General features: G+C 34.1%; 1 protein-coding gene across 1 annotated transcript; it reads left to right on the plus strand.

Annotated features, from left to right (window-relative positions):
- Positions 1-7686: 7686 nt before the first annotated feature.
- On the plus strand, positions 7687-13791 carry LOC132054551 (phospholipid:diacylglycerol acyltransferase 1-like). Its single transcript, XM_059446534.1, has 6 exons — positions 7687-8112; positions 8629-8851; positions 8931-9214; positions 9344-9671; positions 11813-12069; positions 12699-13791. The coding sequence occupies exons 1-6, from the start codon at positions 7703-7705 to the stop codon at positions 13177-13179; spliced, it is 1983 nt and encodes a 660-aa protein (XP_059302517.1). The 5' UTR covers positions 7687-7702; the 3' UTR covers positions 13180-13791.
- Positions 13792-16001: the final 2210 nt, after the last annotated feature.

The following is a 16001-nucleotide window of genomic DNA, read 5'->3' on the forward strand; positions in this document are numbered from 1 at the left end:
TTGTTTTCTAGCCAGAAGGTTGTTGTACTTTGTGTGACCAAATAGGCAAACAACAAAATTGGGTGACATGAGAAGAGTTGAAAAATATTCTGGAAGTCAATATCATATCCATTGCTTTCTATCCGTTGTAGTTTTTCATCATCCTATATGGTTTTCATAAAGTGGGACATCAGAGAATGAATAATATGCTCTTGTATTAAATTGTGGGAAATTAAATGGTCCAGCCCTTTGTATCATTCTAGGTCTGCTGCTCTGTCTTTGTGCCTAAAGTTATGGCCTTCTTGTTGGTTAAAAGCACTGTCCACTTATTATGACAAACATATCATTTCCATACTCTTATGAAGACGTTGGGCTAGACTCCGGGATCTGGGGAGTGAAAGCTTTAAAAATAGCAAAAGAATGGGAAAGTCTAAGAATGAGGGACCACCTAATCTGGACCATTCTATAGTTCAAGTGCAATTTTGACCCTTTTCCGTTGTAAAGTCTCATATATTAGAAAGCTTGTTAGTGAATCAGGACGCGTTGGGACCAAGCTTGCAATGTTATGGCTATATTTGATCTAATTATATATAAACGGATGCCAAATTTGGAACATTTTGCAAAGTTCAGGAAAAATCTGAAACTGTTTCCTTTTGGTTATATATAAATTGTTGAATCCTTTTGACATACGAAAAAGTGAAGTGGCAAAAGTGATTCAAAAATTGCTTTATGTTATAGGTTCAAAAAATCAAATTTGACATTCTAATTTCTTTTTGAATCCACGTTATAAATCTGTGACTTTGCCATTGGACAGCACATAACTCTTGATAACAAGATTGATATTACAACTTGAAAATTTGTGTAATAACTTAGCTACTGTAACTACATAGTCGATCAAGTTGCGCTAATAGTGCAAAAATTACGTTATACGGATGTGATATCTAAGTAAAGCTGTGTGAAAAGCTACAACGGTAGTGCCTTAATATGATTGCATTGCACGGATTAGGAAGAGCAAACTGGAATTTCCTTACTGTGAAAATATACTTTTGTTCCCTAAAGTAGAGCTCAGCCAGGAGTTGGCCCCTGGCATGCATAAATCTAAAATGCTCTACTTTTGCCCACAGCATACATAAAGATACTGTTTGTTTGGTTCTTAAAACCATCATTAGCTCAATAAGTAGGCTATTTGCTTCATTTGCCACGTATAACTAAAGCATTTGCCACGTATAACTAAAGGTGTCAACCGGTTCCGACCGGAACCGGTTATGGAACCGATTAAGGAGGCTGCCGATTCGGTTAAAACGAACCGCTTAACCGGTTCCGTTTTTACAGTTTTAAACTCCAACCGAAACCGGGTCCGGTTTTGGAGTGTTTAAAATATTTTTTTTTTTTGTTTTTGTATTATATATATATATTATAGTATTTATTCGTATATTGTAGGTATATTTACGTATGTTATACAACTTTATAATTAAAGTTTAAATATTCTTACTAACGACCTAATGACAAGTCAGCAATACGGAATAGTGTTTTTCGTATACATATATATGTATATTTTACATATATATATATATGTATAACTTAATATATATATATATATCTATATATATATATATACTTATATATATGTATAACTTAATATATATACTATATATATGTACAACTTAATATATATACTAAATATATGTATAACTTAATATATATATATATATATTTATATATACTTAATATATATACTAAATATGTGTATAACTTAATATATATACTATATATATGTATATATATGTACTATATATATATATATACTTATATATAGGTATAACTTAATATATATACTATATATACATATATACTATATATACTATATATACTTAATATATATACTAAATATATGTATAACTTAATATATATACTATATATACTTACTTATATATTATATATACTTTATATATATATATATATATATACTTATATATGTTTAAGTATACTATATAACTTAATATACTTATAAGTATATATTCTTAGTATATTTTAGGTATATTCCTAACTTAATAAAAGTAAAAATATGAACACAAGTAAATAGAAGTAAGCTCAATGAGCCATATTTTTATTCATTCTTGGATAACATTTATTTGCAATTCGTATTTTTTTTTAACTTGCAAATAATACATGAGTTGTACAAAAATAGTAGAATAATAAAATCACCAATTTTGAACCATTTCGTTAATTTCCCCCGCATCATATTCGGTCATGGAAATATCTTCAAAGTCTTCCATTGGTCCGGTCCACTAGCTATCAAATCTTCAATTTCTTCCTCTCTTCGCCTTCCTCCGCTTCGAGTTTTGGTTGCGTCGCTCCGATCTAATCAATCTCGAATGCACACTAGTACTTGCAAGCTAAAGCTGGGCGGATAATGAATATCTATGGTCTCCAATTTTTGTCTTCCTTGGCTAAATGCGCTCTCCGAAGCCACGGTTGATACTTGAACCGTAAGGATATCTCGAGCATTCTTGAAAGTACCGGATAGCTTGCCTTGTACTTCTTCCACCATGCTAAGACGTCCACCTCATCCGGTTGGTTGATATCTACATTTGGGTGCATCAAATAAAAGTTATATTCATCAAAGTTTGCAGTAGAAGAAGAAGTTGGTTTTGTGAATGTAAAACTTTTAAACCCGACAAGCCCTTTTGCTACTGGAGAAGTAGTAGGGCGTGGAGCAAAGTTGCACGTTCTTCCAAACTAGAATAATGAGTAAAAACTTTTCTAAACTCATCATCAATAGCGAGGTCGGCTTGACTAAAGATGGTTGAGTTCCCGCTTCAATTTCTAAAAATGTATAAATTTGACTAACCAAATTTTTAGTATAAAAAGTTTAAACAAGGATTTAAAAAGGGAACCCAATATAAATAAAGTTGGGATGGAAAAAAATACTTAAATTTGATTATCATTTCAAAAATAGCAGCTTGATAACGGGTTTTTTATGTTTATACTCTTGTAAAACTCTAGCTATTTCCGCTAAGTAGGCTAAAATTAGGTTACCGTGGGATAAAATTGTCTAGAAAAAGCAAGAGTTGCATTATAAAAAATTTCTAAGAGTTCAATACATTCTTTAACATCTTCCCAATGCATAAAATTTAACCAATCCTGACTATCGGTATTATATTTGTTGTGAACTTGTTGTATGGGAATCCTATACTCATATGCTTGTTGTAGCATAACGTAAGTGTAGTTCCACCTAGTCTCAACTTCTATTTGAATTTTCCTAGGTCTAAGGTTATTTTCCACACAAGCATTCTTAAAATCTCTAATTCTTCCCCTATTATTGGCATTACAAAAAAAAAACGTAACAGCATTTCTAACTTTTTGAACGAGAATAATCAAAATGCTCAAGACCATCTTTAACAATTAAATTTAAAATGTGACAACTACATCTTACATGAAAAATATTTTTTAGAGGAGGGTTTATTTCTTTTTTTAAAATACCAGCGCCTTTGTATTATTAGAAGCATTATCTAAAGCAATACAAAGTGTTTTTCTATAAATGTTAAAAATCTCATAATAGTAGACATTGAATCGGCTAAAATTTTCCATCGTGACGACCTTTTCCTTCGTCATATAAAAAAGCTATAATTCTTTTTTGCATAACTTGATTGTCATCAACCCAATGACATGTAATAGCAAAAAAATCTAAATGGTTAATACTAAGACCCAAATCGGCCGTAAGACAAACATTACAATTTAAAGAATTAAATACGTGGCGCAAATAAAATCTATATTTTTTAAACAAATCTATAACATCGGCTCTACAAGTACTTCTAGGAATACCCTCAAATAACGGATTATAACAACGTTGAATGTAAGTAACAAACCCCAAAACCCGAGGGAAAGGAAAATGGTAAAAACAATCATAAGCTACCATTTTAGCTATTTCTACGCGTTCTTTTTTTCTTGTCATACTTAAAATTTCTACCGGTTCGTGGATCTATCGTCATTTGAATCCCCCGCACATTTGAACCCCGTTTGCTCTCAAGCATCCATATGTTTGGTTCTCATACGAGAATTTAGTGTACCCGTTCCACCATCCTTACCATTCCTTGCTTAAAACTAAATACTTGTCCACATATGTTACATGTAGCCGATTGGCTTTCCTTATTCTTAGTCATAAATTTCCAAATTTTAGTGCTCTGTTGGCTTACGAGTTCTAGGCGGTTTGTCTTGTGTATGTGATTGTGCGGGACATGTATCTCCTATGGGATTTTCGGGGGTTTGTGTTTCATCATCATCATTTAAGTCTTCATTAAAAGTGTCGGTAAAATGTTGTTGCATTGCCTCATGACCTAAAAGTGGATTATTTCCACCAACATCAATACCTACATTAGGTGTTTCTTCCACAAATGTTTCCTCGTTAAGCGCGCCCCCTAACAATACGACTACTACTACGAAGCACCACGTCTTAATCTCTTTGACATTATTAAATAGAATTAATTTAAATCACAATCAAATAAATCACAAGAAAATAAATTACAACAAATTAAATTGCGTAAATTAAATTGCTAGAATTAAATTGCGAAAAATAAAGATAGAGTTGGAGAACGAAGGTACCAAATTGCCGGATTAATTTCCAACAAAGTCAAGGCGGCTAGAATTGCAAATCCACCAAAGCTACTTCGGATTGTTGCAAAATCACCAACTCCACCAACAATATTATAATTGCAAAATTAATAATTGAAAGTTGAAACTATAATAAGACTTTGTGGCTAGTTATTGCAAAATAATTATAATTGAGGATTGAGATTTGAGAGAAAGATGAAAGAAGAGTGAATTGGTGTGAATTAAAATGAAAATGAAGAAGGGTTTATATGGGGGTGGGGGATGGGTTAAAGTGTTAAAAAAAAAAAATTTGGGGGCCAAAAATTAACAAAATGGCCGTTTGGCAACGGCCATTTTGCAAATGGACCGTTGCCAACGGTCCATTAACTACGGCCCAACGGCTCTTTCCTTTTTTTTTTTTTTTTTTTTTTATTTTCCGCAGGTTAAGCCGGCCCATTCCCGGTTTTGCTTAACGATTCCGGTTCTAAAATATTGGAGCCGGACCGGATCTAATTATACGGTTCGCCGGAACCGGTTAACGGTTCTACCCGATTCCGGTTCCGGTTATTTAGCAAGTCCGATTCTACGGTTAAAACGGTTAGCCCGACAGGATTGACACCTTACGTATAACAGAAACCAAGAAAAATACTCCCTCCGCATCAGAAAGAGTGTCCGCTTAACCTTTTTTTCTTAAATGAAAAAAAATGTCTACTTATCAAATCAAGAAAGAATTAACTTTATTTTTTCAGATTTGCCCTTATTAAGTGTTATGTGACCAAATCACAATACATATTTAATTAGGACAATTTAGTCAAATTAACTTTTTTTTTATCTATGAGTTAGTATTTTCTTAAGAGGTGTGCAAATGACTAAGCGGATATTCTTTTTTATCCGGAGGGAGTACTAATTTAAAAAGTAAACAAAAAAAAAAAAAAAATTGGACAAGCGGTCTCTTCGTTTGAGAGCTGCGAATAGTTCTATCTCGAAAGCATATACCCAAAGAATTGTCTTAATTATTCTCCTATGCCTTAGTTTCTTTTATGTGCCTTAAATTTTTTAATTAGTATAGAAGTTTCTTTTGTTATGAGAGTACCAACCTTACAGTTTCTACTTTTATCTCCTTGCCACTACAAGCAATAATTCATGTATCAAAGAGGATGATACTCAACAGCTTGCTATACCTTACTTTCTTAAAATTTGCCCATCTTTTTATGTTTTATTTTAAGTTTATCTTCATTTTTCTTTTTCAGTGATCGAATTGAAACTATGAAAGTTGGGCATTACCAACTCAGCAAGCGAAATCGATGGTTTCTTGATTATAACCAGTTACGAGTCGAAGATTTAGTTGGTTATATGTGAAACTTCAGCATAAATAGTAAAATGGAGTTTCAAACGTTTGTATGTGAAATCCAGCGTAGTACAATAGAGGTTGGTACTTTTGCAAATGAAACTCCGTGTGTTGGAGTTCGGAAGCTCTCTACATGTAAAATTACTTCGTAATTTTTCTAACTTCATTTTTATCAACTCTCAAGCAACAAAATCTTTTATAAATGTGTTTCTCGTGTGCTTGTGTTTTGTCAGCTATGTTTCATTATATATATATATATATATATATAATTGCATGCTTTTCGAAGTCGGGTGTTTGTCGTCTAATAGACGAGGTTGTGTTGACTCATTCACTGATTCACATATTGCATGTCGCAGAGCTTTGGCTGTGGAAAGAGAGCTAAAAAAGCAGATCTCAGAATGGAAATTTATAGAGTTTTAACGTGAATACTGATCACTTTTTTAACTTGACGTTTCGTTTTAGTGAGAACTACTTGTAAAATTTTGAAACTCATCAAAATATGTTGGACTTTCATAACTGTGGAGTTTTCTAACTCTAGCACGATGTGTTGGACCTTCACTTGTAAAAGTTTCAAATAGAGTTTTCTTGTGTTTTAGATAGATAAGAATATTTTTGTTCAAATATTTTTACCGTATTAAAAAGTGGATACATATCCATTTCATTTTTTTGCGCCGATTTGCCTTCTTTTGGGGTGGTTTTTAATTTTTGACCCTCAAATTGATGGTCTTTTAATTTTTGTGCTTTGCTTAAAAAGGTGGCCGAAAATATCCTGAGGTTCTGGATTCTAATCCCGGCTCAGCTAAAAAAAAAAATCGCAAGGCAAGACTTTTGCAAAAAGTTTATCTTATGCAGCAGACTTTGCCTTAAGGCATAACTAAAAATTTGCCTTACAAGACAAAGCTTGCCATCTCCGACATAGGCTCTATGTGGTCCGAATAGAATGAACCTATGCCTTGTGAAAATATTATTAATTTTTACTCCACTGGATTTCAGAACTTCGGGTATTGTCGGTCACTTTTTTAAGCGAAGGACAAAAATTAAAGACCAGAGATTTGAGGGACCAAAAATTAAAGACCCGTCTATGTATGAAGGCCAATCGTGCAAATTGCCCTATCCATTTCTCACAAATTGTACAACCAAAGACGGGATCTCCACCCAAACAGTAAGGCCCATAACATAGTGGGCCAGAGCTACAGATCAATATATTTGGTAGCAGAACATTTTCAAATGTAACATCATAATATTTTGGTTCGTTCATATTGACCATCTTATTCCTTCTATGATTTCATTTGTTATGTGGATTTGGCATCCAACGTATTGATTGTGATTTGTGAATCTTTAGAAAAGTTATGAAGGAATAACCTGTTAGATATTTGACTCCAATCTTGTGTATACAAGTACTTTTAAGTTAAAATATTTTTCTAAAACGGTCGTCGAGTGAAATATAGAGTAGGCTGTAATCCTTTATTTGTTCAATTTTGCGTTCATTTAAGCAGTGAAACAAAAATTATATATTCTGGAATCCACACAAGTTGCACAAAGTTATTATGTTTCACAATCCATTCAAATAAACAGATTTAAGATTCACATACGTTTATACTAAGAGCATACCTTCGAAAAAAAAAATAGCACTAGTAGTGATTAAGCACAAGTGTTATTTTTCCCTCCACTAATCTAAAATCTTGATCCACCATAATAGGAACCTATTACACATAACATGCTTGTTCCATCAATAAAATAATATTCTTTTTAAGAAAAAAAAGAAAGAATTATAGCAAAGAGAGAATGGAGTTAATTAGAAGAAGAAAAGCACCTGAAAATGAAAATCCTCCACTTGTACTTGACGATGTTGATGATAAGAAAACTAAAAAGATTAAAACCAAGCAGAAATGGTCATGTATAGACAGTTGTTGTTGGTTTGTTGGATGCATATGCACTGTATGGTGGATTTTGTTATTTTCATACAATGTTATGCCAACATCGTTCCCACAGTATGTAACAGAGGCGATTAATGGGCCAGTAGCTGATCCTCCAGGTATCAAGTTACGAAACGAAGGGCTAAAGGCTAAACATCCCGTTGTTTTTGTTCCTGGTATTGTCACTTGTGGGCTTGAGCTATGGGAAGGACATCAATGTGCTGAAGGATTGTTTCGGAAGCGGCTATGGGGTGGCACTTTTGGAGAAGTGTATAAAAGGTATGTTACTTTCTCTTGTGTTTTAATTACATTCACTTCAATTGTCTCAATAGTACCAAATGCGGATTCATGATTTGAAGTTTATAGGTTTCTACAGGAGAGGTGGAGCAAGGATGTTTAGTTTATGGGTTCTGAACCAAAATCTCGGTTGCTTATTGAATTCTGAATAGATTGTTTATATATATTCAAAGAATTTTATACAAAATATACCGCTTGAGTAAAGTTACTAGGTTATGTCAAACCGGTAACTCTAATGGTGGTTGCACCCCTGTTCTACCAAGACCTCAAGTTAATATACAATAATAATTAAGCCCACAGTCAAATATTGATACATTTTTGAAGGAGTTTTAATATATATATATATACTCCCTATGGGCAAAAGCTACTGGTTTTGTTGAACCCGTAGGTTGTACTCTAAATCCGCCATTGAATTGTACCATCCATTAAGAGTTAAATATGCGTGAACATTGTGAAAAGTTGCTTTTAATGTTCATATGTTTGTGTGATGGTTAACAGACCATTGTGTTGGGCGGAACACATGTCATTGGACAATGAATCTGGGTTGGATCCTCCAGGAATTAGAGTTAGGCCAGTTGCTGGACTTGTTGCTGCAGATTACTTCGCACCGGGATATTTTGTGTGGGCAGTTTTGATTGCTAATTTGGCCCGAATAGGATATGAGGAGAAAACGATGTACATGGCTGCATATGACTGGAGGCTTTCATTTCAGAATACTGAGGTATAACTGTAATACTTTCGTTGTTGTTTCCTTAATCAACTTAATAGATTGTAACGATAAAATCGATTCATTTCATCAGGTGCGTGACCAGACATTAAGCCAGATAAAAAGCAATATAGAACTGATGGTTGCAACTAATGGGGGCAATAAGGCAGTAATTGTTCCACACTCTATGGGGTCCATTTACTTTTTGCATTTCATGAAATGGGTGGAGGCACCTGCTCCAATGGGTGGTGGGGGTGGTCCTGATTGGTGTGCCAAGCATATTAAAGCAGTGATGAATATTGGTGGGCCGTTTCTAGGTGTTCCTAAAGCATTAGCTGCACTTTTCTCAGCTGAAGCACGAGATATCGCCGTTGCAAGGTAAAATTAGTTCCTGTGGATATTTTCTAGTTGACAGCCAATTAAAGAAAGAGTACAGATGCTGTAGAGCTAACTCATTTCTTGGTATAAATTCCCACAAGCTTCATTGCTAATTCACCTAAATGTCAGGGCTATTGCACCAGTTGTTATGGACAAGGATTTATTTCGTATTCAAACACTACCGCATTTAATGAAGATGCTGCGAACATGGGATTCAACCATGTCTATGATACCAAAAGGAGGAGAGACAATCTGGGGCGGTCTTGACTGGTCACCTGAAGAAGGCTATTCTCCTCGTAAAAGAAAGCTAAGGAACAACACTAGTCAGATGTCAAGCCATCGTGATAACCAAACTATAGAATCCAAAGGAAAATATGCTAATTATGGAAGGATGATAGCATTTGGAAAGGATGCAGCACAGAAACATTCATCAGATCTTAAGAGGATTGACTTCAGAGTAATGCTAATCAGAAACCAAATGCTCCTTATTTTTTGTTCTGTACATATTTCCATGCTCTCTTCTTTTTGTTTCAACCTTGATTCCATTGTGGGTTGTTTGAAAATTATGCATGACAATTTTAAGGACACCTTGCAAATTAGAACTTTTAAGGCTCAAAACAAATAAGAAAGAACATCAATAAATTAATTATATGTAAATGAATTAGCACTTTGACAGGAAGTTCTTCTTCTGGTTTCTAATTTTTATGCTTGAGAAAGAGATTTGTGAGGCATAGCTTTGGTAGAGCGGTCATCTAACATTAGATTTCTACTATGGGATTGCCAAAGATGATTTGGATGCCTTGTCATAGTTAGGCACATTGAATGCATCATGCATGGTTGCCTATCTTAAAAACCAAGCATATGTGCTTGGTGTTATGTAGGTTTAGGATATGAGAGGGAAGGAAATTAAGTCTAACTATATACCGAAAGTGCGTAATGTCTTAGTATTTAAAATTTCTATACAAGACATTCTTTTTCCAGTTACTTCCTTAGGTGACCTCAAGAAGCTGCAATTGTTTTTGCCACCCTTCTTCAGCAGGTCCTTCTTTGAGGCCCTTGAATTCGACTACTCAAGATGTCCAAGCATAGCTTGGGGTCTTTCTAGCTGCCCATAGCTTATGAAGAAGTTAGTGATGATAATTGATGCTCTGGACAGCATCCATTAAAATCAACTTCCATGGTAGGGCAGTCCCTACCGTGGTTCTTTCAAGAAGTGATAGATGTAACAAAAATACTTTTTGTCCACCACTGAACTTGTTAGACATGTTGAGTGACTTATTCATGCTTGAGCTGAGAGAGTGGTCTAGGGACTAGGATACAGAAGCAGGTCAAGGGCTTGAAAATGACTTGGTATAACGATTAGCACTGTCTGCTTGTGTACCTTCTTATTTTTCTTGCTAAGTGCCTTCACCTCCTTTCAAAGCATTTTTTTTCACCTTTCATGCACGTGGCAGCTTTTGACTGAACAACTTTGCAATTGGAAAACCATTATGTCATTTTGATCATACTTATTCTTTGTTAACCTTTTTCTAAAGTTGGAATGTTAAGACTTACATTATGACCAAGATGAACTAAATATATTTGATTCTAGCAAGTATGGTCACCTCAAGTTTCCTAAAAATGGAATTTTGTCTTATATAGTTTCTTTCTTAAATTTCACCTATCTTGTACATAATGTTTTAAACTCTTCATTATTTTCAATGAGGTACTCCATAAATTTGCCCACCCATATTGTATGATAGATTTATTGCGGTCTAAAGAGACTAAAACAAGTAAATTTCTTGGACTTGTGTTGAAGAGCGGTTTATCATGTACATAATGTGCTCTCTTTTTTTAAATAAATAAAAAAAAGAGCGGTTGACTGAAAATTACAAAGTAGGCAAGCAAAACATTATATGTACTGTCAGGTAAAATGAGTAGAAAACAGGACCATGTTGCTACTAAGCGAAGAGAAGAATATATGATGAAAGATGTCAGTTTTTTAGCAATGGCAGTATGCATAGCCCACAAATACATGGTATACTCTAGGATATTGCCTCCTTAATCTTCTACTGAGTGACATATATGTTAAATCAGTGATGAAAAGGAAAGCCCCTGTTGCCCGATATGAGTAGAAAAGCAGATTTCATTAAAGGGGCTTAAATATGCTTTATTGATGAATGAGCTTCTTCATCGAATATCTGTTGCTTATCAGTGAAAGTATGTCAAGGAGTGAGAGCGTTCAACACTTCACCTTCACCCATTATCATCTATCATAACTTTTCTAGAAATGTTTAAAGTTTGCAAACATAAGTGGAAATGCTAGAGTTTTGATCATTATACAACCAAGAAACACATATTAAAGAGAACTAACTAAAACAATTCAACAAAAACACATATATAGTACCATAGGCTTTAACCAAATAGCATCTAAGATGAATAATATATGATGTGTCAATCAACGTCCTTCCATGGGTTGAGTTCCTAAGCTACCAAGTTTTAATACTTTTGGCATGTCAATTTTTGCCTTAATCTCTTGTATGTACAAGCTCTGCGGAATTATCTCTTTCCCACTCACTTCTTTTTGTCTGGAAGTAGCTAATGTCTGTTCATATGCAGGGTGCAGTGAAGGGCACTAATATCGCAAATAACACATGCGATGTGTGGACCGAGTACTATGACATGGGTGTTGGTGGTATAAAAGCAGTCGAAGAATACAAGGTTTATACAGCTGGAGATATTTTGGATTTACTCCACTTTGTTGCACCAAAGATGATGGCTCGTGGAGGTGCTCATTTTTCATATGGTATAGCTGAAGATTTGGATGATCCAATGTATTCCCACTACAAATACTGGTCAAATCCATTGGAAACCAAGTGAGCACTTCCATTAGGACTTTGTCTCCATATTATTTTGGTTCGTAGTCTTTGTACAGAGGATTCCTCTTGTCACTTGATATTGGTGGAGAAAAGATCTTTCATCTTCTTATCCTTTTCCCTCGACATTTATGTGCAAAAGAAATCGTAGTCTCTTTTGGAGAAAATTTTAGCCTTTTCATGTGGGAGTGCACTTTGTCAATCTGCTAGTATTTTCAAACAGTTTTGCTATAAACTATGTGCATGACCCTTTAGATTTTTCCTCTACATGTTACATCTAATAACAATCCTTGTTATCTTTTACAGAAATTTTCTGAACATAAAAATCTCCATCATTGGCGAATAAATGGGGCAAATAAAGACTGTTGTTTGCCTCTTTTTCTTACTCTTCAGCTGTTACATGTTACTCCCATCTCTTGAATTAAGAAATGAAAAGGATTCCATCTTTAACTGCTATGTTAGATCCTTTGACCCTCTTGCGGCTTATGGAAATAATATGAATGCCTAGTTTAGCAGCTCCTTTTTCCTCTTAAAGTTCTCAGCAAAATTGATTCAAATTGGATGATCTGTAAGAAACAGGCTTTCGATTTTCTGAGTTTCATTTTATATTTACATTATTAACCCTGCAGGTTACCAAATGCTCCTGATATGGAGATCTATTCAATGTATGGAGTCGGCATTCCAACTGAAAGAGCATATGTTTACAAGCAGACACCAATAGCACAATGTCATATTCCATTCCAGATTGAAACTTCAGCTGATGAAGGGAATGAAGGTTGCTTGAAGAATGGTGTTTTCACTGTTGATGGCGATGAGACAGTGCCTATTTTAAGTGCAGGCTTCATGTGTGCAAAAGGATGGCGTGGAAGAACTAGATATAATCCTTCGGGAATCAAAACTTATTTAAGGGAGTATGATCATGCTCCTCCTGCTAACCTTCTTGAGGGTCGTGGTACCCAGAGTGGAGCCCATGTTGATATAATGGGAAATTTTGCTTTGATTGAAGATATTATGAGAGTTGCAGCTGGTGCTACTGGCAAAGACTTGGGAGGTGATCGAGTTCACTCGGATATCATCAAGTGGTCTGAGAAGATAAATTTACATCTTTAGGGGAAGTTTGGTTGCACTGCTTTCTCTTATATGGTGACTTGACTCAACGGTTAGAATATCACTTTCATATTTATGTGATGGTGATCATTTTTTTGTCTATAAGTTTCGTCAGGTCAAGATGCCTCCTTCCTGTATATAATCACGAATTTATATGCTGATGTGCATTTGTCTGATAGCCACACAAACACCTCCTGTCAATTACATCACTTGGTGAGATATTCCTATGAATTATGGAATCAAGTCAAAATCATGGATTTTGTGGATCTACCACGGAGAGCCTAGCAACGCTTTCTTTTATCTGACTAAGTAGACTACATCCATCCCAGATAGAATGCAGGATGCTTTGTGCATCTCCTGGCGTAATATGTCAAAGGAGCTTGATATTGTAACATCATAGTTTTTCAAAGATTTTGCATTTGAAATGTGTAGTTACACAAACTTGTGGAATAGCTACTTAGCTGTTACCAGATTTAAATGCTTTCTCATTTGAGGTAGGTAGGTCTCACTGTAATTATAACAAAATGCCAGCATGTTTACCACTAGGGAGATCTGAATCTCAGTTCCTCATGTTCTTGTGTCCTATCGCCTCAGCCTTAATAATTAGATGTCCCTCATTTGCAACAGTGGTATTGGTCATGTAAATTCTTTTTTTAGTTTTATTTACATGCTTAGTATAAAGAGTTCACAAGTAGACGCTGGAAGGAAAAAACTGAAAAAAGGAAATAGCTTATGAAAAATGATTGGACAGAGAGGAGATCTGACGTATGGGTGTGGGAATCAGATGGTTGTGCTTGACAACAATAGTTTGAAAAGCTTCACTAAAGGAATCTGTGAAGCTCGTCGGATTCTTTGCCAAATAGGGTATATAGATAACGTTTGATATCTATCCACTGCTCTGATAGTTTCTTTTAATATGAGACCAATTAAATTGTAATTACAGGTAATTATGCATAATAAGTGGATTAATAACTTTGAAAAAGTAAAGGAGATAACCTTTATAACATGTTAAACTTTGTTGATAGCATAAAAATCCATTATATTATCTATGTACACAGTTTTAGGTCCACATCAACTGAGAAGTGTTCATTTAACACTACGATTTGCTGAATTTAGAAAATAATGATAGTATTATTAAGTTTTGAATACATAATGAAAGGAGTTGAGGTGACAAGTCAATTTTTATGTTTGGTTTTATTAAATGAAAGATTGTAACCGGGGGCGGGCGCGGGCGCGGGGGGTGTGGGTGGGAATATTTGTATTATATATCTATCTATCTATATCTATATCTATATTACTTTAAAAGCATGAATTCCCTAAATTGAAAGTTAAATTACATAAATGCCCTTCTAATTAATTACCAAATTTTTTAGTTTAATGACAAAGACCTTACGAAGAGATGCCAGCCCTTCGCATATATCCAAACTTCCTACGACAAGAGTTGCGACTCTTTAGTTTGGTTTTCTTCAAAAACAAATCCTCCGATGGCATCTTTTCTCACTTTTCATTTTTTCTATTTGCTTCATGTTTGGCCTTTTAGTCACCAGACTGTCATCTGAACTATGGACCTCACACTAGAATGCTTGGTTGGCGCATGGAATCGACAAAGAATTTTAATTGTCGGGATCCTTGTAATGTAGACATTGATGGTGATGAATTCATATCTATAAACTTTATTTTGTTAATTTATCATAGTTTTCCCCACTCACTTTATATTTCCTTTTAGTTTGTGACATTATTTGTCGTAAATTTTATGCTGGTAGTTTCTTTTTCCTATATGCTAGCAGGGGCGGCTTTAAGTGGAGGTGAGGGTATTCACCCGAACACCACGCGGAAAAATTACGTTGTGTATATATAGAGTAGATTTCTACGAAAACTCGAACACGAGTTTATTATATATATTAACTTTTAAACAGTAGGAAATATATCAGAAGTGAATGTTGCGTTAAAATCTTATAATTAATTGGGTAAAGACAAATCGCAAGTTTTTCAAGTAAATTCATACATTCGATTACCATCAACAACATTATTTTTTATATTTAGCATTTATTGTTTTTTTTGAACTTCCCAAACAAGCGAAAATCACGGATCCGCCAGGTAAAATTTGAGTATGCTAAGTATGAGTTATTTAACAATGACATTTTAAGCATGTGAATTTACTTGTCGTTATCTTTTTGTTTTCAAAATCCATATTCTTCGGTTATCGCTACATTATGTTTGCATATGGGTAACTTTTAGTCAAACTCCCAAATAAATTTAACGGAAAAGAACAAATTTGCATTGTGTAAGGCTTATCTATTTTGCTAAAACTGCCCTTTTTAATGGGATTTTTTTAACGGACAACACTAATTTTTTTAAAAAATAAAATAAATTGCACATGACATTTTTTTACTCGAACCCGTTTCTTTAAAAAAGACCTTTTATATATATATATATATATATATATATTATATATATATATATATATATATATATATATATATCAATGAGGCAAAGTAGGAAAGTAAATGAAATCAGAAGTGAATGTTGGGTTAAAATCATACAATTAATTAGGATAAAGACATTCTCGTGCAAGTTTTTTATATGTAAATTCATACATTATCTCTATCCTAGAGTACTGAAAGAACAAACCAAGTTATATTAGACATTGTTTCTTAGTTAGTGATTTGCTTCCCAAACAAGTTATATTAGACACCTCCTTCTCGAAATGTAAAATTTGAGTCCATGCATAAGGAAAGGTAGCATAATTTTTTAATCTTTTTATATTTTCTTAACCTAAAGAGTATTGTATTTCCCCCGCTTGTTTTTTTCTCTTTCTGCAAGAA

This window comes from Lycium ferocissimum, chromosome 4, assembly GCF_029784015.1.
Source record: "Lycium ferocissimum isolate CSIRO_LF1 chromosome 4, AGI_CSIRO_Lferr_CH_V1, whole genome shotgun sequence".
Classification (NCBI taxonomy): Eukaryota; Viridiplantae; Streptophyta; class Magnoliopsida; order Solanales; family Solanaceae; genus Lycium; species Lycium ferocissimum.

What these genes read in the sequence shown, in the direction of transcription:
- LOC132054551 (XM_059446534.1), top strand. Translation starts at nt 7,703, where the DNA reads ATGGAGTTAATTAGAAGAAGAAAAGCACCTGAAAATGAAAATCCTCCA. An exon ending in TTAAGAGGATTGACTTCAGA is followed by an intron (nt 9,672 to 11,812) that starts GTAATGCTAATC and finishes GTTCATATGCAG; the next exon opens with GGTGCAGTGAAGGGCACTAA. An exon ending in TCAAATCCATTGGAAACCAA is followed by an intron (nt 12,070 to 12,698) that starts GTGAGCACTTCC and finishes TTAACCCTGCAG; the next exon opens with GTTACCAAATGCTCCTGATA.